Source organism: Rousettus aegyptiacus, unplaced genomic scaffold, assembly GCF_014176215.1.
Source record: "Rousettus aegyptiacus isolate mRouAeg1 unplaced genomic scaffold, mRouAeg1.p scaffold_m13_p_7, whole genome shotgun sequence".
Lineage (NCBI taxonomy): Eukaryota > Metazoa > Chordata > Mammalia > Chiroptera > Pteropodidae > Rousettus > Rousettus aegyptiacus.
This window is the reverse complement of record NW_023416310.1, coordinates 103561328-103587989: the sequence shown is the minus strand read 5'-3', so window position 1 is coordinate 103587989 and position 26662 is coordinate 103561328. Positions and strand designations below refer to the sequence as shown.

The 26662-nt window shown below is 35.6% G+C and overlaps 1 protein-coding gene across 14 annotated transcripts in view; it reads right to left on the bottom strand.

Annotated features, from left to right (window-relative positions):
- Positions 1 to 26662, bottom strand: part of RAPGEF6 (Rap guanine nucleotide exchange factor 6) — a 173546-nt gene that overhangs the window by 142689 nt on the left and 4195 nt on the right. For 13 of the 14 annotated variants that reach the window (XM_016118353.2, XM_016118354.2, XM_036225023.1 and 10 more), the window contains 3 exons: positions 11178 to 11248; positions 9654 to 9710; positions 5409 to 5492 (listed from right to left, as the gene is read on the bottom strand). In XM_016118353.2, coding sequence (XP_015973839.1) covers positions 5409 to 5492; positions 9654 to 9710; positions 11178 to 11215 — 179 coding nt within the window. In that variant the 5' untranslated portion in view covers positions 11216 to 11248. Of the gene's footprint in view, positions 1 to 5408; positions 5493 to 9653; positions 9711 to 11177; positions 11249 to 26662 lie in introns of those variants that run through there. The other variant, XM_016118355.2, reaches the window with a different exon arrangement.

Here is a 26662-nt window from a genome sequence, read left to right as displayed (position 1 = left end):
CACCGGGGGAGAAGAGAAGAGTAAGGAATTGAAAAACTCAAGAAATAATGACAGAAAACTTCCCTAACCTGGTGAAAGAGACATACAAGCCCAAGAAGCAGAGTCCCAAATAAGATGAATCAAAGAAGGCCACATCAAGACACATCATAATTAAACTGCCAAAGGCTACAAAGAGAATCTTAAAAGCAGCAAGAGAAAAGCAATCAGTTACCTACAAGGGAGCTCCTATAAAATTGTCAGCTGATTTCTCAACAGAAATTTTGCAGTCCAGAAGGGACTGGCACAAAATATTCAAAATGATAAAAAGCAAAGACCTAAAACCAATCCTTCAATTCTAAATGATAGCTTTGCTGGGTATAGCTTTACCATACCCAGCAAAGCTATCATTTAGAATGGAAGGATAGTTTCCCAGACAAGAAAAAGCTAAAGGTTATCACCACCAAGCCAGTATTATAAGAAATATTACAGAAATATTAAGAGGGATTTAAGAAAAAAAGAACAAAAATATGAATAAAAAATGGAAATAACTACATACCTATTAATAATTACTTTAGATGTAAATGGATTAAATGCTCGAGTCCAAAGACAGGGTAGCTAAATGGATAAGAAAACAAGAAGAGCCTTACACGTGGTTCCTACAAGAGACTCACTTCAGATTGAAAAACACACAGACTGAGAGTAAAGAGTGAAAAATGGTATTTCATGAAAACGGAAACAAACAACAAAAAAAGCTGGGTTAGCAATACTTCTACCAGACAAAAAAGGCTTTAAAGCAAGAGACAAAGAAGGACCCAGTTATCCCACTTCTGGGTATTTATCCAAAGAAATCCAAATCACTATTTCAAAGGGACATGGGAATTCATATGTTTGCTGTGGCATTATTTACAATAGACACATTATGGAAGCAACCTGAGTGTCCATCAATGGATGAATGGATAAAGAAGAGGTGTTACATATACATAATAAAATATTATTCAGCCATAAAAAAGAATGAAATCTTGCCATCTGCAACAACATGAATGAATGACTTAGAGGGTACTGTGCTGAGTGAGACAGAGAAAGACAAATGCCATATGATTTCACTTATATCTGGAATCTAAAGAATAAAATGAACAAAACAGAAACAAACTCATAGATACAGAGAACATTTTGATGGTTACCAGATAGGAGGGGGATTGGAGGTTCAGTGAAAAAGGGGAAGGGATTAAGAAGTAGAAATCGGTAGTTATAAAATAGTCATGGGGATATAAAATATAGCATAAGGAATGTAGTTCATTATATTGTAACAATAATGTATGGTATCAGAAGGGTATTCAATTTATTGGAGTGATCACTTCATAAATTATATAAATGTCTAATGTTGTACACTTGAAATTGATACAATATTATATACCAACTCTAATTGAAAAATAAAAAACTATTTTTAAAAAGACATGCAGGCTGCTTCTAAGATGCTGATAATATTTAATTTCTTGATCTGGTAATGATTAGGCAAATATTTGAGTTACAGTAATTCGTTAACATATACATTTAGGTTATCTGCACTTTCCCTATATATTTCACAATAAAAAAGTTAAAACCATAAAACAGTTTCTATTTGGGTCAAAAATGGGAAAAACAACTGAGAATACTTCTTAAAGTACAACCTGTTATACTGTTTCTTTTGATTAGTACCAATTTATTGCTTTGTCTAAAATATTATTTTTAAAAGTATGTCTTTAAAAAATAGACGATGCCATTTAAAGGTGACTTTCCCAACCTTAATGACTAAGAGTGCCTGACACAAACAAGCACTCCATAAACATTTTCTAAACAAATTAATGCCTCAGTGCTTGACATTCTGACTGAAATGCCTGTTTCCCCTTTCTTTGCCTGGCTAATCCTGTTTATCTGTGGAATCCATGTCCAAAACTGCCTCCCCAAGAAAATTTCTTTCCATGTCTCACAACACTTAGGCCCTTTTTAAACAAAGCTGTCATTCCAATCCAATGTTAAGTCAGTCTCTTTTTTTGTCTTAATGCTTGTATCTTATATAGAGATGACAATCAATGCTTATTTCCTGAATAAATACATGTATTAAATTTTATTTAAAAAATCACATGTAATGAAGTCCTTGCTTTCCTGAGGTACAGTGAGATTTTACTATGACAACTAAAAAGTGAACAAAATTCTGGAAAAAGGCTAACTTCATTTCAAAAGAAAGACATTTAAATTTCAGGCTTGATTTATTACTAATCTCCTTTGTTTATAGTAAATTGTAAAATATATGTTACTGGTTTAAATTACATATAGAATTTTACTATAAAATAATAGGTGTATTTAGATGTTTGTTAAAATATATGCAAACTAGAGTTTAGGAAATAAACCCCATGAAAATTCAAGGGCTTGCTCCCTCAGTGAAGTTTCTTGGAGTTCCATAATTTGAGGCATGCAGGATATCCTCTTCAAGGTGAAGTACAAGTTGATTAGGCACTATCAAAACAAAGAGAGGCATAATACCTATTCTTTTTTTGGGGGGGGGGGGCAGGGATTTTGAAGGTAACATATATTGAGTGTGCTACTTCGACCCATCTCAGAGGTGTCCTCAAGGCTGCCAGCAAGTTTAGGTTGCAGTATAAGTCACTGTACCCCTGGGCTTTATAGTCTAGCATAGTCAATGATAACTTTAGTATCCACAACAAATAGGCGTGCTCTATGAAGCTTCTCAGAAGCACTGATATGACAATAACGGCGTAGATTTCTATGCCTTCTTCTAAAAATAACTACATTACATCCTCAAATAACATCATTTCATTCAATGTCATTTCATAATTATGTTGATGGGGGGGGAGGGGAGATTCCCAGCTGAGGTCACTGTCTGTGTGGTGTGTGCATACTCTTCCTATATCTGTGTGTGTTTTATCTGGGTACTCCAGTTTCCTCCCACATCCCACAGATGTGTATATTAGATTAATTAGCATGCCTACACTGTCTCAGTTTGAGTGTGTGTGTGTGTGCACAACACACATACCCTGTCTTAGAAGGAAGGATGTCTTGTTCAGGATGAGTTCCCTGAGCTGCTAGGATAGGCTCCAGCCACCCATGACCCTGAACTAGACTAACTGGAAAATAACTACCTTACTTGTTTTTATTAATCTTTCTAAATGTATGTATAGCTCACATTTACTTCGATGTTTAATGTTAGATGTGTTTTGAGTCTTTATTTGGAAGTTTGGTGATGTTTTTGGGATCAGAATTATGCCATAGGAACTTAACTCTTGTTAGCCTATGGTAAAACTGGTTTTGTTATAAGTCATTTCACTTAAAGTAGCACTTTCCAAGAATTTATCAATGATATTAAGTACTCCACTTTTGAGAAACAACTCTGGCTTGCTACTGGGCATGGTAAAGGCTGAATGTCTAATTATGGGGCATCAGGTTACTATGTAGCCTGACTTCCCATCATGAAGTGGATACCTAGCCATAGGGTATGGCATGAATAGCAGCAACCTATTATCAAATAAATATGGTATATAAGAGACCGAATTTACCCAGGTCCAGAGTAAGTTGCAGGAGGTGGCTCAGACTCCTGCAATACCAACTCCTGTTGCATTGCCTCCTCTACCGCAATCTGTGCCTATGCCCACCTGGAGAGCTCCTGATGACCAGTTGACTGAGGGAGAAAATACCTGAGCCTGTTTTACAGATGAGTCTGCAAAACATGCTGGTACCACCCCGAGGTGGACAGCACCACTTGGAGGTGACCCTGAAGTAAGGCAATGAAGAAAAATTCTCCTAGGAAACAGAACTACAAATGAGGTTTGAACTGGACTGAAAGAGGACCAAAATTATTGATCTAAACGGATTCATGACAGTTACCATTGGTTTAGTTGAATGGTCAGGGACTTGAAAGAAACAGGATCAGAAGACTGGTCACAAAGAACTCTGGGAAGAGGTATTTATTTGAAGGACCTCTTTCAGAATGGCCAGACTTTGAAGATATCAGCATCCCATAGGAACACCCATATGAATTCCCAAAAGGTATCTACTGAGGGGAAGCTTTTAATAATCAGGTAAACAAAATGATATGCTCTGTGGGTGTTGATCAAACTCTTTCCCCAGCCACCCCAGTGTTTCTTCAATGGGCCCATGAATGTGGCACAGATGGGAGATACGCAGGGGGGCTCAATGTTATAGTGCTGGGTACCTAACCTGCCAACAGTAGAGACCAACACTGACTGATATGGCACCATTCTATAAATAAAAGAACTATTAAGTATTTTACTTGTAAAAACAGTTAACAATGTTTTAGCCTGCTAAAGTCGAGAAGCACAGATTTCATTTAACCAAAGGCCAATGATGTAGGCATGCATTTCAGTACTCAAGATATAACATGATGTTAAAAATGGCACCAAAACTAAGATGCCCCATAGCATCTATCGACTAAACTGTACCTTAATACTTAAATTTAACAGTTTTGCAACTAAATTAATTTAGCTATAATTAGCAGTCTTACTTTAGAAGACCAAAAATCTCAACATGTTGGAAAAAAGTCACTAAAAATTGCTTTTTGTATCACCAAATTATATTTTGAGGCTCCAAAATATTAAGAATTGCTGAGAGAACAAATTCTCTATACATCTTACCATCTTTCCAACCGCCCTTATTTCCTTTTCTCTAATTATGGTGGTGATAATTAACAATTACTTGTAATAGTCAGGCATTGTTCTAAGAGCTTTATTAGGTATTAACTCATTTATTCCTCAAAACTAGCCTATGAAATAGGTTCCATTACTGTCCTCATTTTACAAAAGGGGAAAGAGGCAGAAAGAGATTAAGTAATTTGCCCAAGAAGTAGTAAAGCACAAACATGAACTCATGCAGTCTGGCTCTACAGTGTCAACTTTTACAGACTTCTGTTGAGAGCTCTAAGTAGTAGCTTGCCAAAACCTCCTAAAGGCACTTAAGTACTATTATCCTCATTTTACAGTCAAGAAATCAAATTTGTCCCAAGTCACATAACTATTAAGTGATAAAATCAGGATTCTAACCCAGTTTGCCTTTCTCTAAATATCAATTTCTTAACTATTAAGGTGCATTGCCTCTCTACAATTATTAATAGCAAAGAATCCAAAAAGCATCAGATAAACCAGGATCGATCAAATCTTACATAACACTAAAGATCAAATAGGAATAAGATACTCTACCACGGTGTAAAGTTAAAGATTACACTCTTAGAAATAAGAAATATCAGTTGATTCCTGCCAAGTATTTCCAAATACCAACAAGTAAAGACATTTAAAAAAATGTATCACCTACTGAGAGAAAATGCACATCTTACATAAAATAGTTTAAGGTAAGAGATAAAATAAATAAATATAATGTTAACTTTGCCTGCCACATGCACTAAGCAGCAAATGTAAACATACCTGCAAGGAGGCAAGACCATGGAGTCTTTCATAAGCACAGATCCAGAAAGCAGGATATACCAACATCTGGCAATAGTTTCTGAACTGTTTAAATGAAAAAGTAAATAAAAACACACATTCACATGTATATGGGTTCAATACAAAATAAAAAGTATAAAATATATTCTAATATTGTAAAACATTAATCATTATCTTAAAATATAGACTTCACTAGCATATGTTTATCAGCTTTGTCTTATTAATTATATTATTAACTTCACCTTCATTTTTGTGTAGATCATCACATTTGATAAAGATTAACTTAAATATTATATAGTATCTACAACCTATTTCTGATAACTTATATATATTAAAGACAATATTATTTGGAATTCACAGATTTATCAATGGTGTATCTTAACTTTCAACTATAATTTGGATCACGATGATTTCATTTCTTTTAAATTTTATTCTGAAAGACATTAAAATATGCCTACCTAATCTCTCATTTTATTGTTTTGAGGGATAAAATAAAAAGAATATCAGATGACTTAAGTCCATCAGCATTTTAGTTCACTTAACTCTCCAAAGGAAACCCAGAATCTTATTACACGCTAGTTTATAATCCAAACTAACCTTTCTGTCTTTCTCTCAAATATCTTTATTTACCATACCTAAGGCTTCAATTGTAATATGTGAAGGATTCTAATACTTACAAAACTGTATATCTGGCTGTCTAATTAACATGTCAACTTGTATATCTAACAGGTAACTCAAATTAAACCTATTCAAATTGACCTATCATTTTCTTCAAGCTTGGATCTTTTCTATTATTCTCTGTCCTCAGTGAACAGTACCATTCTCCATCCAGAAACCTAGGCCTCCAAACCATTCCACATAGGACTCAAGAGTAAGCTTTTTGGGTCAATCCTATTCCTTACCATGAGAAGGAAAAATTGTCAACTTTCCAGTGGGTGCTTTCAAGTGTAGTGGCTGAAAAAATGACTCTTACTGGAAATTACTGTTTGACTATCACTATGGAAACACAGGCCTTTGATTATAGGAACATAACATTCTAAACAAGCTTTCTGCTCCTGTAACCTCGCTTACGCACCTGACCTGTGAGTTGACAGGTTGTGTGAACAGAAGAAAAATAGACCTTTGTGTTTAAACAGAATGAAGAATGGGATTTTGGGCTTAAAAACCCTATAACTCTTACATTTCGGGGCTGCTTAATTTGGGGTCTGCGTACCCCTGGCAGACCCAACTGGTAGAATAAAAAATGTGTTTCCTATAACTCACTGAGTTCTGGTGGTCCGTGTGTTTTTCAAGGGCTGGCAGCTACAACACAAGTTCTTTATATCCCTTCCTATCTTCATCAAGAGAAGATGCAAATGGCTGCAAAATTCCTACTTAATTTCTTTGTTTAGAAATCCCACTTCCTTACTCTTTTGAATATAACTTACAAAATCAAGAGGGAATAAGATCGATAAGGAAAAAATCTGCCCAAAATTAAGGCAGAAGAAAGTTTTAACTGAATGCCATGACAAGCCTCCAATTGTATCTCATTTGGCCAAAGCAGTCACAATGCTCTTGGTAAATTCCACTGAAATTCAGGAAAAATCCTGAAGTTCTCTCCTACCACCAAAAGAACCATGCCAGTTTATAAATCAGAAACTGTTCAGATCTTGCAACGAATTCCACTCTCAAGGGCATAGTTTGACAATGCAGATGATAAGCAAACACAAGGAAAGTGAAACTCTTTAAGGTGGGGCCCTGCTATCTCCTTTCTCTTTGTAAGCAAATGAATCCAAGAATAATCTAGCCCAGAGAAGAGAGGCATACTTAATCTTGTCAGAATTTACTCCTTCAAAGGCAATGCTCCTAAAATAAAGACCAAAAACTCTTAAGATTGCCTCCACCTGCAGCTCCAGGCTCCTCTCTCGTTGTGTCCTCCTCTTTGCTCATGGAACTTGAATACTCTGGTTTCATAAGAACTGTGCAGACAACACAATTCAGTTTTAGAACATTTCTACCATCACAAAGAGATTGCTTATGCTTGGTTTGCAGTCAATCCCTGCCCCTAATAATCTGTTCCAAACAGAACCAATAACCTGTTCTGTCTCTATAGATTTGTCTTTCCCAGACAGTTCACATGAATGGGATCACATAATGTGTGGTGTTTCTATCTTCTTCCACTTAGCATAATGTTTTTGAGGTCTGTCCTTGCTGGAGAGTATATAAGTACTTTATTCCTTTTTATTGCCAAATAATAATCCACTATACAAATATACAGAATTTTATTTATTCATTGGACATTTTGATTTTTCCAGTTTTAGGCTAGTACAAAAAGTACTACTAAAAGCATTTGTGTACAGTCTGTATCACATTTATTTTCATTTCTCTTGGGTAAATATGCAAAAGTGGAATTACTGGGTCATATAGGTAAGAGTTTTAACTCTTAATGAAACCACCAAACTGTTTCCTGAAGTGGCTATACCATTTAACATCCTCACAACCAATATATGAAGATTCTAGGTGTCATCATATCCTCACCAACAACTATTACTGTCTGCCTTTTTGACTGTAGCTATTCTAATGAATATAAAGTGATATATCAATCATTAATTATCATAGATGGTGTTATGGTAGGGTCTGAATTAACTTTCTGCGTGTAAAAATTCAATTAACTTAGAACCATTTGTTGAAGAAACTATGCTTTCTCTATTGAAATGCTTTAGCACCTTCATCAAAAATAAACTACTCGTTGGTGGTTCCTTTAAATCCTCAACCATCTTATAATCACATTGTGCACAGATCTTAGCTACAGGCCATTTTTAAAAAACAGAACTGTTCATAAACATAAAGGTTTATTTCTGAGCTCTCAATTCTGTTCCAATAATCTATATTGCTATACTTTCCTTTGCTTGCACTTAAATATGTGTAACTATTTTAATTAACTCTCTCTCCCCCACTACACAATAAGCTCAGTAAGACAAATACTGTCTTCCCACCATTCCATACCAGGGTAAGCATAATGCATAGCAGATGCTTAATGATAATGAATTGTCGGATCAACAAATGAATGAATGTAGCTATTAAGACCCATATGAATCATGTAAATACTTTAGAAATAATGATAAATGCAATGTGCAGGTAATGAAACATGAGAGTCAATACCATTCGTACATACCAGTTGAATCTATATAATAAAAGGTCACTGTTGCCAAAACTTTTAGAAGGAAAAAAGAGAAAAATGTCTTCATAATCTTGAGGAAGTGATAGATTTTAGTTCTTAACTAGACATGGAAAGCACTAATCACAAGGGAGAAAACTGAGAAAGCTGGGAATTTCTCTTCTTCGAAAGATGCCATTAATAGAAAGACACTGAGAGGATATATGCAACAGAAGTACACAACAAAGGACCTGGGTACGGAATTCGAAAGGAATTTCTACAAATCAATAGAAATAAGATATACAACCCAATTAAAAAATGGTCAAAACCTTGAATTGGGATTTCACAAATAAACTATCCAAAAAGCCTATAAGAACATGACAATCATTCACCATCACTAGTAAGCAGAGAAATGGAAAATAAAATCACAATGGGATAACAAAATAAATGCACATGTTAGATTTTAATGTTAGAATCTCCTAAATTTGAGCATGTGTGTTTCCAATAATTCTTTTCCTAAGAATATGCCCAAAAGGAATGAGTAAATTAGGGCACAAGAAGACATGAACAAAATGTGTCAAGAAACTTTATTATTCATGATAGTAAAAATCTGAAAATAACCTAAATATTTATAAACAGTGGAAAGTATAAATGAATTATTTTCATACAACTATATACTTTAAGCAGTAAAAAAGAATGAATGCAAAAACATGGAAGAATTTCAGACATGTGTGAAGTAAAAAATGTCTGACTAAAAGACTTATCTATATGACATTCAGAGAGAGGCAAAATTAATCTATGGTGACAGAAGTCAGAACTGGATTATCTTTCCAACAGAGCTGACTAGAGCCTTCTGGAGAGCTGATATGTTCTATTTGTTCACTTGGGTAGGAGTTACACAGGTGTATATATTTATTAAACTGTCCCACTCTACACCTTTTGTGCACTCTGTATCTGTTATACTTCACAGTTTATGAAGACGTTTCAATCTGCTCTACAGAAAATGTTACAGAATCAAATGAATTTCAATGTTAGAAGTCAAAATTTAAATATTAAAGCAATTAATTTAAGCTAATTACAAAAATACTTACCAAAATAGAATTTGATTGCCACTATATCTCTCATAGCGTGCTCTTGCAGACATTAATCTAAAATATTAAAAAAGTAAAAGTTTTAATCAGATCTACCACTAAATTTATCACAAAACTATAAGCATTTAAAAACATATACGTTAAATACAACATTTTCAAAAACACAATCAGATATTAAGTGGCAACAAGTATAGTACTCTTATGTACATTCTAAAACTTGTCAATTCACATTAAATAATGTTCTTTTTTAATATAAAGAATACACATTTGTCTGAGTCACACTAAATCCTCATGTGAAGAAGTTATTGGCAGAGGCATAAAAAAAAAACTGTTGAGTAAGTATATAAATTTGTTTGCATTTAAAAAATACTTTTAGTATAACTAAATGCTCTCATTTTCAGTTTTCTTTTTATTTGACATATACTAACATCCAAATTATGTTTTACAGAAAACAGGATATAATAAATCCCAAACAGTTATATATTAGCAACCTGGGCCATAAGCTAAACTTAAAGAACAGTCAGAAAAAGTGATGGATAAACTGGTCATGGAAGGAAAACACATTTTAATTAAAATATTATGCAAAGTTACAATAGAGCATTACAGGACTCGAAAGTGTTTTTTTACAAATATAATCACAATGATAAAAGGTAGGAGAGAAAATTTATTTTATGGAATAGGAAAATGAGGTTCAAAGAGTTTATGGGTCTTGTCCATGGGCGCTTAAATCAAATTCAGAGTCCTGCTTCTTCTACTTTAATACAACACTACATCATACCATGCCCATTTTAAGCATGTGATATGGTAAATATCAATAGGAACTACAAAAAGAAAAGTTTTGTTTTCTTTGGCTAGCACATACTGAACACTGTGTTTGCTTTAGATCATTACGGCTGACCCTTGAACAACACAGATTTGAACTTCCCAGGTCCATTTATATGTGGATTTTTTTTTCCCCAATTTTAGTATATGTGCTGCTAAAGCAAACACTATACATGGATTTTTTTCAACAAGTAAATGTATTTTCTCTTCCTTGTGATTTTCTAAATAATATCTTTTTCTCTAGCTTTCTCTTTGTAAGACTACAGTATATAATACATATAACATACAAAATATGTGTTAACTGACTGCTTATGTTATCAGTAAGGCTTCCAGGTAGTAACATAGGCTACTAGTAGTTACATATTTGGGGAGTCAAAAGTTAAAAGTGGACTTTCAACTGCATGGGGGTTCAGTGCCATGAAGTTATTCAAGGGTTAAGTGCATTCTCATTGAATCCTCAAAACACTAACAAAAATAATCTGATTATCCCTATTTTATGGAAGTCAAACACTACAGCTTACATATTAAGACTTGCTCAAGGTCCCATAGCTAAGAAAAACTAGGTTGAGAAATGAAAATTCTACACTTATCCTACAAAAGAAAAAGAAAAAAAAAAACTCAAAAAGATTTAGCCCTTGCATCTATCCAAACTCATCTGAATAACTCCATAGCACATGTTCTTAAACACGGCATTACACTTACCTAAGCTGATGTTCTCTGAGGTTTGATAATATTTCCATTCCATGAAGATAAGAATAAATAGTATTTAGGTCCTGCAGAATAGAAAAGATTTAATTATTTTCCAAATAAACTTTAAAAAATGTAATGATACTCCCACAATTCTCATTTTAAGCTAACAATCATTTATGACAGAACTGTTAATAGAAATCATAAAAATCTATGAATTATCAGATGTGAACAGGTAGAGAACTCCCTCAACTCATACAGCGACCCTTCCTCAATATGGCTGATGGCTTCTATGCGAACAATGTCAGACATTAAAAACTCACTGTTTCATATGAAAGTCTATTTCACTTCTAAACAGATATAACCTTTCTTCTTCGGTGACCTCCAAGTACTTGAAAACAGTTATCATGTTTTAAATCTGACTCTGTTATTTGTTTTCCTCCAGATTACAGAGCCTCAGTATTTGCAGGTTTGCAGGTTCCAGATCTTTAAACATCCTGTCTGCCCTCCTCTGGAGATAGCCCAGTTTGTCAATATCCCTTTTAAAGTATGATCCTAAAATTTTTTTTGTAAAAGGACTCAATGTGGTAATAATCTATCACTATTAAAAAAAAAAAATGTCCAATGAGACAATCCTGTTCACTCTGTGAAAGAGGTAGGAGGGAACCTTTTTCTAGTCCTCATTCAGATAACCAGGTATTTAAAACCCTAGAATGATACAGTATAACCTCAGCTAGGAGCAGTGGCATAGCAAAAGAAGAATGTGAGAACAGTCCTAATTACTGACACAAAAAAGGATGCTGCCACTGATGCTATAAAGAATGTTGGTGCATGGTGATTATAAACAAGTCTAAACTCTCTACATAAAATGTACCTCCTTATTCTCTTATAAGGAATAATGGCTTAATACCAGAACACACTGCTCCCAAACACTGCTGTCCTGCTTTGATATGCAACTGGCCATGACAATTATCAGATCATAGAAAGTAGAAATAAAAAGAAATCTAAGACAACTTGTTTTCCAGTAAGTTAATAAGACAACGTAGGGTCAAAAACAGCAATAATCTTTGATTCCAAAGATTACAAGTGCCAAGTAACCATGATGGATTCAATGACTACATATGTCTCTGCTAAATCCTGAGAGTTAAAAAGCTTTTTGAAGTATTTTTTAAAAGGATGAATAGATTAAAAGAGGAAACCATAGCAAATGAGACAGGTGTATAAAATTCTGGAAGACAGCAGATGGAGCAGTGATATGATAAACTGTATTTCCCAAGATGGCTACAATGATATTTCTTATCCCCTATGTTCTTTTGCAATGGGACCTTATCATTCCCCCACCAAAAACTAGAATCTGTGTGCCAGTCTTTTGTTCTGACCAAAAGAATGTAGCAGAAATGAGGCTGTGGAAATCTAAGATTCAAGTAACCTGGGAGCACCACTGCTGTGAGGAAGCCCAAGCTAGCCTCACAGACAGAGAAAAGGAACACAGAACAGCACCAAGGCACCAGACATGTAAGTGGACCCCTTCTTAGATCAGTCCAGCTATCAGTTGAACAGAACTAAGAGAACGATCCTAGTCGAGGTTCTGTGAGGCAAAAGAAACCACCTTCCAGCAAAAATCTTATGAATTGAGATAACAGAGTCCAGGTAAAAGTCTAAGTCACAGTGGGCTCACTGAGACTGCAGACTCACCCAAAGTCTCTTTTCACCCTCTGAGTTTATAATTAGAATTTATATTAACCTCTACAAGTGAGAATAACCCCCACAATGGGTCCATGACCTATGTGATAAAAGTTATCATAGTGGAAAAAAACAAGTGGAAACCTCTGAAATTGCCCCATTCCTCTGAATAAGACAGTAAATAAAAGACAACATTGTTTCCAGAAGGGCAAAGAAGAGCAGACTAGTGTCACCAGTAAAGACTTGAATTATGCAAGGGTGATGGTCCCCATTACATAGCATATATCATCTGCAGAAAGCAGATGGATCCTAAAAAATGACTGCAGACCGCCAGAGACTTAACCAAATTCTACTCCTAGTCACATGGTCACAGCTGTAGTCTGAGACTTACTGTTGCTGGAATTGATTAGTCAAGCTCCAGATATTGATCTGGTGAATGTATTCTTTTCCATTCCAACTACAAAAGACTATCATTAGAGTGGTGGTCCTCAACTAGTACTGATTTTCCCCCTTGATGATAGAGCAATGTCTGACACATTTTGGGTTGTCACATTTAGGGGAGAGGGATGCTACTAGCATAAAGTGACTAGAAGCCAGAGATGCTACTAAACATCCTATGATGTTCAGGACAAGGCCCCAGAATAAAGGAATATGTGGGTCAAAATGTCAATAGTGTTGAGGTTCAAACACCCTGGATTAGAGAGAACAACACCCAAAACTCACAGAGGAACAGGAAGAGTTCAGTTTACCAGGCAAAGTGGAAAATCTCATAATTCACAGTACATTTAGTGGAGTTCTCAGAAGGCTTTGGACTTAGTATTGGGGCAAAATTAATCCTGGACGACATAACAGAGGTCAAAAAAAGGCCCAAAAGGATCGAATGATTTCCAAATTACTTGTGTCTCAGATAAAGCCAAATAACATTTATAGGGAAAAAAAAATCCAGTATATAAAGAGGTAAAACGCAGAGTTCCTGGTATCCAATCAAAACTTACCAAGTATGCAAAGAAGTGGGAAAAAATGACCCATAATGAGTAGAAATCAAAACTGACTCAGTAATTACATAGCTAACAGAACTAATAGGAAAAGACACTGACAAACTTATTAAAACTATATTCCATATGTTCTCAAGGAACATATTCCACATATTCGGGAAGATACAAAAAAGATCAAGCATATAAGAAGAGACATTTAAAAAATTTCGGACGTGAAAACAATAACATCTGAGATGTAGAATACATTGGGTGAGATGACTAGCATATTAGACATTGCAGAAAAGGTTAACAAATCTTAAGGCACAAGAACAGAGATCAAAAACACAAAGGAAAAAAATGGAAAAAGTTTGAACAGAACACCAGTGAACTATGGGACTACTTCAAGCAGCCTAACAAAAAGTCACTGTTCACTGTGGGGGAGAGAAAGAAAAAAAACAAAACTATTTGAAGAATAGTGGAAAATCTTCATTTGATGAAAATTATAAACTCACACATCATATAGCTCAATAAACTCAAGCACGAGAAATATGAACAATACCAAAGCACATTATAATTGCTTAAGAAAATGAGAAAATTGTAAAAGTAACTAGAGAAATAAAATTCCACAGTAACAACGAAGACTCTTGAAACAACGCAATCCAGACAGAAAAGAAAAAAATATACATATAAACTTAGAATTCTATTCCTAGTCAAAACACCTTTCAAAAAATGAAGGCAAAATATTTTTCACATATAAAGGCTGAATGAATTAATTACCAGCATACCTGCTCTACAGGATAAAAGTGTTAAAAGTAATTCATAAAGCAGGAAAATACCAGATGGAAATTTGGATCTACACAAAGAAATGAAGAGAACTGAAAATGGTAACTACATGGGTAAATATAAATCTTTTTTCAAACTATTTAAAAGAAAACTGTCTAAAGCAACAAACAACAAAGAGGGTTTATAACACATGTACAAGGAAAACAAACGACACAAAGGCCAGGAGGTAAAAATGGAAGTATTCTGTTACAAAGTTCTTAAACTATAAGTGTAGTATAATATTACTTGAGGGTAGATTGTGATAAATTTAGGATGTATACTATAACCTTAATAAATCTCATAGCTTGTGGATTCTTTGGATTTTCTACATATATATTACCTCTTATGAATTACAGTATTTATTCTTCCTCCCAGTCTATGGGTTTTTTTGTTTTGTTTATTTTTGCCTTATTGAGCTAAGACTTTCAAAACAATACCACAAACACTGCTGCTGGGGCCCAATCCTTTAAGTCACTATAACATGGCCAGCCATCCACAAAAGGCCTGCTCTATAGAAATGTGCTTGTTATTTTTAAATTCAAGACAATTTTGTTTCAGTGGCAAACAAGTTCTAAAAACTGTAACACATAAATGTTATGTTATGGCCAACAGAATCAGACCTCTCATAACTTGACCTGCCAGACAAGGGTAGGCCAGTGTCAAGAAGCCACAGAATTTTTCTGAGATGCTTGACTGGATTTGTCATATAATTTACTCTGTTCTCAAGTAACAACATCTTTGGTACGTCATTGTTGATGCCATGAATAGCTGACAAATAATTAGATATTCATTTTTCAATTTTAAAGTCTAAATGAGAATATAACTCAGAAATTTTAAAATACCTATGTGGTTCTTCAGTTCTTGGTCTGAAGAGAGATGCTGACAAAGTTTATCAACTTTAGAAATCTAAAAGCCCTTCTTCAAATATCTGAAAGTGTGCCCCATTGTTTGCCTCCAATTTCCTTATTTCAGTGGAACAATTTGGCCACATGAAGTTCTCCAACAGCATCTATAAATGATAACTGAATGAACCCGAATAGAAATACTAGCATTATTCCTATCAGGGATTGGCAAACTTTCCCTACAAAGTGCCAAATAGTACATATTCTATATTTTTCTAGCCATGTGGTTTTTGTCACTACTTAATTTTGCCTTTGTAGCATGAAAATAACCAACAAAAAAGTAAGTAAATGAATGAGTGTGGTGGCATTCCAATAAAACTTTATTTATAGACTAGCTGGCAGGCTAATTTGGCCCCCAGGCCATACTTTGCCAACTCCTAATGCAATGTAGTCAAAAATATCTACCGAGGAAGTCAAGCCATGAATGAACTCCTCTTTGGAAAATCTCTCTCAGCTTATGAGTTTAGTAGAAGTTGAAAACACCAGATTTTCATTTTTCCAACCTTCCAGAACACTTGGGCTTGGGCAATTAATCTGAGAGCTACCAATAAGACATACCCATTCCAGACTTTGAATCTAGTGATTGTGAGAAGAACTGCACAGAATCCAATTCGGCAGCCAGTGGAAGCAGCAAGGTCTCTCAACATATGCAGTGTATTGTACAAGTGGTCAGCAGTGCAAGTTGTGGTGGCCACTACACTCAATGCCAGCAGCAGTAGTATCTTTACCAAATCTATGTCACAGTTGCCTACCCCCAAAGTCTACTTCTGTAGTATTCTCGTCAATTCTGTTGCTACCCAGTATCCTTTTAAATTCCTTTTAAAAAACTGGCCAGAATTGGGTTCTGTTGCATTTAAGTAACAACCCTGAGAGACACTTAGACAAGACACCCTCAGTATCATTTGGGAACTTGGTAAAAATGCAAATTCCCAGACCCCGCCTCAGACCTAGTGAATCAGAACCTCTGGGAATAGGGCCCAGCAGTCTCTGGTGTATAGGTTCTGATGCCCGCTAAAGTTTGAGAACTGGTAGGATTTATGTGACTCTTATTTGGCTGATAACCCATTAATGAGGAAGAGAAACAAGCACTGAGATATCTAGTAAATCCTGGTCCCTTCAGTGCACCTGGTTTGAAGATCAAAAGATGCTAAGCATTCAAAAATGACAGAAAAGAACCCCCCAGAACAAAGGATGGTTGTAGTAGTAAGCTGATTCTCTCATATGGTGTGGGTGGTTACAGCATTTTGTTTACATAGGACAGCAAGTAGTTGCTGGCTGTGTAATGCTGGGTTTAGAAAGGGGTTTCCTAGGGTTCCTGTACCACTATCTCTGAAACAGGCTTGAGGTACTACATTATTTATTTGGCTCTTGGTATGTCCAAGACTAATAAAAACAATTATAGAAAGACAAAACAAACAACCCATGACAGAGGCACACTGGAAGTCTTACAGGTATTTCCCAGTAGTAAAAAATTTAAATGCTAGATTTGAGGAAGTGTTAAGTACTTACACAGTGTGCACTTAAAGCTGCTCTCCTGAACCTAAAAGAGGGAAGTCATGAGGAAGATGGAAAAACCAGGAAGTTGTGATATTCCAACTCAGTAACACCTGAATCGGCCACTGGTTCTGCAACTACAAATACTGCAGAAATTATCCAGCGGTATTAGAAGAACAAATATTAGCTCAGGATTATGGAATAAAATAGTGGGTTTCACTTGGGCAAAAAAAAAGTAAGTGGTGATGACTTAGTACTTCCTAAAACAGATCAGCCTTACCCCTCTCAGCCAGTTCTGAGTGAAGGTCAGCAAACTGAGGTGGATGGGATGGACCACTGCCATCCTACAACAGCTATCTTTTTATACCCTTCAGAAACTCCATACCTAATGCATTCATTGGATGTCTATTCTATGGATTTTTAATTTAAATGTTAAATGAAACATTAAATTCGTATTCGCAGCTCTGTATGTATGAGAAATTAATGGTCCTTTTAAGTATACACTTCTAATTAAGCAAACTGAGATTTCTATCTCCTTCCTTGATGTTATGCCAAGCAGTGTGCTGCTCTCAGAGTAACTCCCTCAATTTGGCTGCCATTCTACACACGCTTGGAAAACCAATCAAAACTTGGAAAACTCAAATTGGGATGCTTAGAGCAACTCTTCATTTTGCTGTTTCTTAAAGCCTAAAACTAGTGAATTTCTTATCGATATGCTTAATTCATCACATCAACATTTCAATACAACATTATCTAAAACACTCATTAACCAAGATATTTTGCTTATTAGCTTTTAAAACTGGAAAACAATGAATTTAACAATGAAAAATCTCTCAGGATGAGTCCTAAGGTCAGTAGAGACTCAATCCCAAGATATTCTGGAACGATAGTTCTATAATGAAAACATTCTGAAGAATTTTTTCAAATCATTGTTAGGTCAAAGGCAGCCTAACAATGTGGTTAAAAACTTGAATTCTGGAGAAAGCCCTGAGTTCAAATTCTGCCTCTATCAGTTATTAAACATATAACATTGGATAATTTGCTTAACATTTATTATCTGTACAATAGGAACAATAAACAATTTTGGTTTGAACAGAAAATAATGCTTAAGTATGGTAGCACAGAGATTATAACACAATAAAGTTAACAAATGTTAGTATTCTTTGTTATAAAATTACAAACCAAAGATTAAATTACATTGAGCAGACTATTACAGCTTTTTACAAGATTTTGGACAATATTGCCAAGTTAACAAAACCATATATTAAACACAGAATTCTGCAGGCTGTTAAAGCTATTTTAAAGATTTTCAACAGTATCTCCAAGTTATCAAGACCATATATTAAATGTAGAATTCCATTCCCTTGGTTTTTTCACCAATGGAGGTGTAAACATATTCTGTAAATGGCAATATAGAGCTAGAAAATACCACACCTAAAGCCCAGATCCTGATTTATCTACTAAAAGGCACGTAGATAAATGGCTGATTTCAGTACTATGGCAAGGAAAGTACAAGCCTGGAACATCTTTTTGTGCTAGAAAGTAAGATATTAAAACACTAATGGGGTAATGTCAAAGGGACATATGAGCAAAGAGCTCTCACTGGCTAAATTTGGGGTAATCTAACAATCAAACTGAAAGACAATATTAAAAATACAAAAATAAAAAACCAAAAACAATTCTTGAATCATAGTGATCTTTTTTTAAAAAAGGAGAGAAGGTGAGAAAAGTTTTCTATACAGAATACCAACTAATAAATGTAGAATGAATATACAATTAGAAAATTATCACTTTGCAACAGCAAACCAATAGTTAATTAAAGCGAGGATCATCAATGAATACTAAAACCACTAGGTGGAACACTGTTGGAAAACAAGATATCCACATATTCTCGAAGTATCACCTTAAGGATCACTTAAAACTTACAGCACTATACCTTTAACAGAGAGAGAGAGGTGACCAAACTTAGCACCTCCAATAATGGAAAGAATTGATACTATGCGTCTTCTGATGGGACAACATAGGAAGTACACAGCATCATCTTTGTACTGTCTCAAGATGATTTAATCTGAATCTAATCATGAGAAACCAGATGAGTCCAAATAATGATACATTCTAGGAGCCAACTGGCCAGACTCTTCAAAAAGCCATGGTCATAAAAAAAAGAAAAAAGAAAAAGGTAGGAAGACTGTTCTAGATTAAAGACGACTAAAGAGACATGACAACCAAATGTAATGTACCTTGACTAGATCCTAGATTGAGAAGTAAAGCAACTATAAGACATCTTGGAGATAACAGAGAGGGGTGAAGTGTCATCAGGTCTACAACTTATCTTCAAGTGATTTAGCAAAATAAATACTAGACAGAAGATAAGGCAAAATTCTTCCAATGTTACTGTAGTTTAATTTTTTTCATATATATACAGAGGATGGGAAACACATATTTCTTGCTTTCTCCATGTAGTGACAGACATTTCTTGCTTTACTTAAATTTCAAGTCTTCATTTAATGATCTGCCTTCTTTTTTTTTTTTTTTCATTATCTTTTCTCATGCATCCCCGATCATCACAGTGTGTTGATCTTTGCCCAGGACTCACTGCCCGACTCCAATGTTCTCTGGAAAAGCTTACCTCCTTACATCACCACACTGGAATTTCATCCTATCTTGCTATATATTTGCTTATACATTTGCTGGAGTAAATGTGAACTTTTTATCTGTGGATTAAAATACACTGCCTAATCAAATTATTTGAAATTAAATTTTATTAATAAAAACTCTAACATTAAAAAATTATACTGAAATTTTAATTTTTAGAAATAAAAGTTCTAAATGACATGCTTAAATGTTAGCACTCAATTGCATATGATAGGCATTAAAAGAGTGAGCATCCAATTACTTATAAGTTCAAATAAAAATATAAAGTTCACCTTCTGATCCCACTATATATTATGAAGTCACCCAAGATTTGCTAATTCCAAATTACACATTCACTCTTCAATCCTTATCTCTCTTCATTTTCTCTATAGCATTCGACTGCTGACACATTCATCACTCATTCACTCCTCCCAACACAAACTCCTTCCTCCCACCCCTTCTGTAATGTTTCTCTCCGGGTTTTCATCTTAATGAAAAACAATTAGCAATGGTTATAAGGACAGAATGTGAAATCAGAATGCCCACATCTGAATCTTGACTCCACCATCTCTTAGCTGTGTGACCTTAGACAAGTTAATCTAACTGTGACTCCATTTCCCTGTACAAATTTGACTCATTTTAGTGCCCTTCACTTTATTGTACCTCACAGATTTTTTTAAAATAAACAGAAAGCAAGACCCTCCCCTCCACCAGCAAGAAGTTATGACTCCCTTTACTGTGATACACTTTATTGTAGTGGTCTGAAACTGAACCCAGAAGATCTCCAAGGCCTGTCTGTATGTATGTAAAATGTGGATAATATCTTCTTACAGAGTTTTTGGAAGGATTAAATGTGCATAAGGTTTTATGACAGTGACAGGCATCCAATAAGCAATAGAAGTCTTAGCCATTACTGCCTTTCTGCACCAGCTGCTCCTAAATCTCCTTCACAGTCTTCGCCATCTAATTCCTTTAAATGTTCATAAAGTTTACGTTCCCAGTGCTGTGACATCCATCCTTTCTTCACTGGAGACCATCGTCAGTAACAGCCCCCATATCCATACCTTCTACTACCATACTGTCCCTTCTTCACCTAACTCTCACATATTCCAATCTATACTTGTCAGGATTGCCTTTTTCTAAAACAACTTGAATGACATCTGCCTATCCTCTTCTACCCTCTGCTCATCTCCCCCAAAAGCCTTCCTACAAACTCCTGAGCACCTGAGATTTACAACTATCACAGTCCCTAACCAGGCTGTATGTTGTGTATTGCCTATCTCCTCCCCTAACGAAAGAACTTTAATCTTTTATCCCTGGCACTTAGAAATAGTGTTTAAAAATATTTACCACACATATTGAGTAGGCAGTTTTCCTTAAAAAATGTATGTATTCAACTCTGCCTCAGAGTCATTTAAAGAGTTCATAAATAATCCAAACTCCACTTGGCACTTGATACTCCTAAACTCTTCTAAAAAATCTACTGTGATGAAGCCTTCTCATTTTAGTCGAATGCTTTTAAGAAGCCCAATGAAAATAGGCTGCCATTCTCTGAAAATTATAAGTTGTAAAACAGAATGGTGCTAAGAAATCACTTATCAAGCACACCTGTTCTCACTCTACATAAAACTTAAGAATTATAAACTTCCATTAAATTGAAATTGCACCTTAAAGAACTTCATACAAGAAAGATTAAACAAGAGGCATTTATTTAGGAAAATGTTAGGCATTCATATAGATGTCTGTACAGAAAACAAAAGTTCAAAGCTTAAAATATAACCTAAAGTTCATTGTTCTGATGAAGAGAAGGCAGTGGTGAGCTACTGGACTGAGGAGTCACTGATAAATCATGTAACCTTCAGCAAGACACTTTACCTCTTTGGAGTTTAATTCCTTCATCTGTCTGTAACTCACTTCACTCGCTCTTGACCCGACCAGCTGAAGTATTTCTAGGAGTGCTACGTGTGTGTTCACAAATACAATCTAGGCAGTGCTGCTAGTAGTGAAGAATGTCTAGTAGTGGAGAAACATCAAATAGGGGCTGCTTATGCCTCCACAACCTCAAGTTCATAATGAAGTGGCTCGTTCAGTTTTTATTTACAGCCAGACCTCAGTTTACAGAGGCTGGTCCAAGGTAAAACCAAGTGATAACCATGATGCTATAGAACTCACAATCACTCCTTCCCTTGCAAAGAACAAGGCTTTGCGACACAGTGAAGTTCAGCATACCTGGCTGCTCCTCCCCTTTGCAGAATTCTCAGGGAAGCTTCTCATCTCTCAGAAATAAAATCTTATGGTGTCTAAACTCCTGGATGGCCACAGTTTGTTTCAAGTTAGGAAATCTCCAAGACATGTAAAATGAGGTGCCCAGAGGAGATGTGGTCTATTAAAGGCTCCATCCAAATCTAACATTCCCTCCCTCTCCATCTACTTGAGTTTACAAATAAAGGTCAAAGGGCCCCAGAAGCATAAATAAGTTCTTTTACTCTCCAAGGAACCCTCTGAATGTGCATCTGCTGTAGAAAAGAACAACTGAATCTTTCTTCTGCCACCCTCAAAGATGTGCACAGTGACTCACTCAAAAATGTCTCTAAATACAATGGTGCTCTTTGGACACTGCTTTAAAAACTTTTACAAGTGTACATTTAAAGATCGTTATTCTAAATTCTGAAACAGATTAACAAATAATTATAAGAACACCAAATTTTACGCCCTTTCAGTCTTAGCTCCTTTAACTTTTGGTAAAAGTAAGCTCCTTTAAAAATTTTTTCTGATTATAAATAGGCAATTATATTAATATCTAGCTGAGCATGAAAATTTTTGTCCAGCAAAAGTTTTAAGCCATCTGGTTAAAAACATGAAAAGTCAAAACTGGCATTCATCTCTATTTCTCTGAGACGTTTCTGGCAAATGTATTTTAAACCCATATAAAAAAGAAGTTTCTGTTTCAAGATATGACTAAGTTTCCTTTATCTGTACTGCCTCTGAAGAATTGCTAGGTAAAACACATAGTTTATGGTAACTCTACTTTATTCATATTTTAATAAGAATATTAATAGTAAAATTGGCCATTATGCCAAATTTGACCAGTCTTATCCCAGAACTTCAAATATTAGATCAACAGAAATCACTACTAGAGTAAGTAGTCGGGGAATAGTATTTTACACATTCCTTTTCAAGTCCTTTACTCTATAAATATTTGGATACCTACTATGTACCAAGTACTGCATGATGGAAACTGGAAGATAAGGACGGTCAGTGTCCTCAAGAGGCTCACAGTACAGCCAGAGAGACAAACATGCAAGTAATCGTAACAGTAATCCCTATGGTGCAGGAAGGCAAAAGTATCTTGAGAACACAGAGGAGTGGAAATGTCAGGAAGAAAGGACGCACAATTATACAGATGAGCACTGGGGATGAGATTTCAGTGAGGAATGTGAATTTGCCAAGGCAGAGGATGGCGTTTCAGTTAGAGGAAATAGCAAACTTATACGTATGGATATCACTTGAATGTTAATTGTGACAGGTGCTGTGCTAAATGCTTTACTTAGATTATCTCATTTAGTCCACACAACAATACCCAAAAGATATTCAGTCTCAGAGAAGTGAGGTAACTTGCCTAGCCAGGGTCACTCAAATTCTTAGCGCTGGAAATCAGATTTAAAGTAGGCTTGCTTGTTCGAATGAAAATTCTAGGGCTGTAAACACTGTACCATACTTTCCCATCCTACGTAGAGCATAAAGACAGGACAATATGACACCATGGACAATGTTTCTCACCTCTGTCTATATATCAGAATTACTTACAGAGCTTTCTATAAATATCAAGGCTTAACATTATATTCCAGAAGGTTCTAATTCAAGAAATGAAGGGTGGGCATGGTCACAAAAAAAATTCTGTAGTTTGAGAAATATATATAACCCAGGTTGAGAAGTGCCATGTTAGGATAGTTACAGTTAAAATGAATATGTTTGCAAGTGAGAGGTAATGAGGCTAGGATACCCAGCAGAAGATCCTAGAGGACTTTATATCCTTCCTCTTCCCATTAGAGACCAAGGTACAAATAGCTCACCTGCTGCCTTCAATTTTGGGGGGAAGGTCTTATTCTTTCTTCAATCCACTGTAACTGGGCCCTTTATTAATTAGTCCACTGAACTCATTCTGATGGAATTAATCCAAAGAATTTATCAGTCCTCACTTTTCTTGAATTCTCTATAGTGTCTGACGTTAATGATTAGTTTCTGTTCTCCTCCTACCTCCATAATAAATTTTCATTCTCTTTTGCAGTGTTTCCTTCCCCCATCCCTTTAATGTTAAACCACACAAAGGGTTTTGTCCTTACATTCTCACTCTGCTTTTCACCCTGGGTATCCCTAATTCCATGACTTCACCCATAAACCATATGCCGTATACTCTCAGACCAACTCAGACCCACGGTCTTGGGTAATCTGAAGCTCCAGATGCTTACTGAACATCTCTGTGTCCCCTGTAGGGAGCCTCAAACTTTGTTCAAAACTGAATTGTCTTCCCACCCTAGTTCCGCTCCTTAATAATGTACTCTTACACAATTACCCAAAGCAGAAATCGAGAAATCATCTAAACTTCTGCATCACTCTTGCACCCAGGCCAAGTCTGATCCTAACAAGCAAAAGACAGGAAGGTTTTGCAAGACTTGTCCCAATGCTGCTGCAGAGGCCTGAGAGGAACATAAGGACAGATTGTATCTTGGCCTGAAAAGTAAGTAGCCTTTGAGGCTGAGAGGCGGTTATCCTTAGAGTAGGCTTCAACAGAATGAGGGAGACAACCCAAAAGGGCAAACAAAATGGTGATCAAGATATAAAGGATAAGCAGATGAAGATCAAGGAGAGCCCAAGAGAGAAGGTTCAAAGTCCAGACCACAGGTAAAATGCGAAACCAAGGTAACTCGGTCCTCCTGGTTGCTGGAAAACCTGTATGATTCCACTTGAAGTTCAAAAGTGGGCAGAGCAAATTTATGGTGAAAGATGCCAAACAATGGTCTCTTTTTGGAAATGGTATTGATTAGAAGGGGCAAAGGGGTAGTTTCTGGAGTAGTGATAACATGTACATTATGATTTGGGTGGCAGCTAAATACATTTGTAAAAATTAACCTGGCTATATACTTAAGGTAAGTGGACTTTACTGTATTTATAGTCAATTTCAAAGTTGAAAAAGAAAAGTCTGGTAGGAAGCAGATACTTCAATTAGTCTCTCATTATCCCACAAACTGCTGTGTGATCTCAGGCCTGAATAACTGCATTTGTTTCCTGAAACCAGGACTGTATCTCCTGGTTTCCCGTTATTCTGATATAATCAATGGTTTTACTTTCACACAGAAAAGTATCCCAGTTTGGACAAAATATGTGTTCGTCCTACCTTCCTGCCTCTTGTGTAGCCCATACATCTTCGACAAGGCCCACAAGAGTAATCTTTGTAAAAATGATCTTATTTCTAGGCTTTTAACCTTCCAGTAGTTCTTCCTTATTATAACAATGAGTCCAAATCTCTGAAATGATCCAACTCTGCTAGTATATCCAGCTCTAACACTAACATCTAACACCATGTACTGCCGTCACCTCCCCTCAACACCCCATACACTAGCCAGTGTTTTGCAACCTTTTCATATAATCACACTCCTTCCAAAGAGCATTTTTAGACGTTTTTTCCTAATTGCTGCCTCACACCCAATTAAATACTAAGGAATAAATTTTCCCAAGTAAGGGTGAGTTTTAGAGGGCAACAAATCACATAGTAATATCTAAAATCTTTTTCACTTCTGCTAAAAAACAATGTTTGTCACTTTGGGGATGACATCACCCTCTCTGGGAATGCAAGTTCTAGACGGACAGATTGGTGTCTCATTCTACACATGTATCTGGCTTGCCACCATTCATGCCTTTGCTCCTTTTGCTCTCTGCATGGAATGAGCTCCCTTCTGGATACCATCCAGACAGCTATTCACAATACTTAAGAATTTAATGCTCTCCAAGAAGCCTTTCCTTTCCTTGCCTGCTGTCTCAAAGTGCCCTTGTACATACATTTGTCATTTAACATTTTACTAAGGTTTTCACGTATGTCTCCTAAGTCACTGAATAGAGACTATGTCCAATTTCCTTCTACAACTTTGGCTTTTAGCAATGTGTTTGATAAATCATTTGTTAAATGAATGGATAAATTAATGTTACCATCTGGGTGAAGTAAATATTCATTTCAGTTTACCTGAGACAGTCCCTTTTTAACCTGTTATTTAGCATAAATATTAACAGTACTTCTTTCAATCTCAAAATGATTTACATAACTTGTATTACTAACCTATCTAGGTGGTGGGAAATAATTAAATTCTGAGCAAGAGTAGAACATGATCAGATCCGAGTATTAAGATCACTCTAGCAGTAATATGACAAATTAAATGACTCAAGCAAAAACTCAGGGGTAAAACAATAAGAGAGATTTAACTAGGACAGCAGAGGAAGAGACAGAGAGATTCAGGACATAAAATCAACAAAGTTTAGTGGCCATTTGGATACAGAGAAAAAGATAGCGGGTAAATCAAGAGTGAAAACAAATTTCTGGATTGAGCACCAACAGAAAATTGAGGAGGAATGATGACAGCTTCAATTTAGGACTGGTGATTGAAGAACCTGGAGGATAATTTAGTGCTTAGATACATGGATCTGAAGCATGTGAAAAGTGGCAAAATGGACTACATAGTCCTGTCAGCCAAAAAAAATTAACTGAAGTTGCCGACTCAAACTACCCAGATGTACAAAATCAGCAGTTCTAATGAAGAAAAGTGTTATCTTTTTGACATAAATACTTTACAAAATTAATTCAAAATTTTGTTTTGTTCAACATATTTATTGACCATTTACTATGTCCAAAACATGATATTAAGCACTTAGGGAAATAAACCATAAGAGAGCAATAAGGAACTCAGAGGCCAAAAAAAAAAATTAAATAAAAAGATAGAAA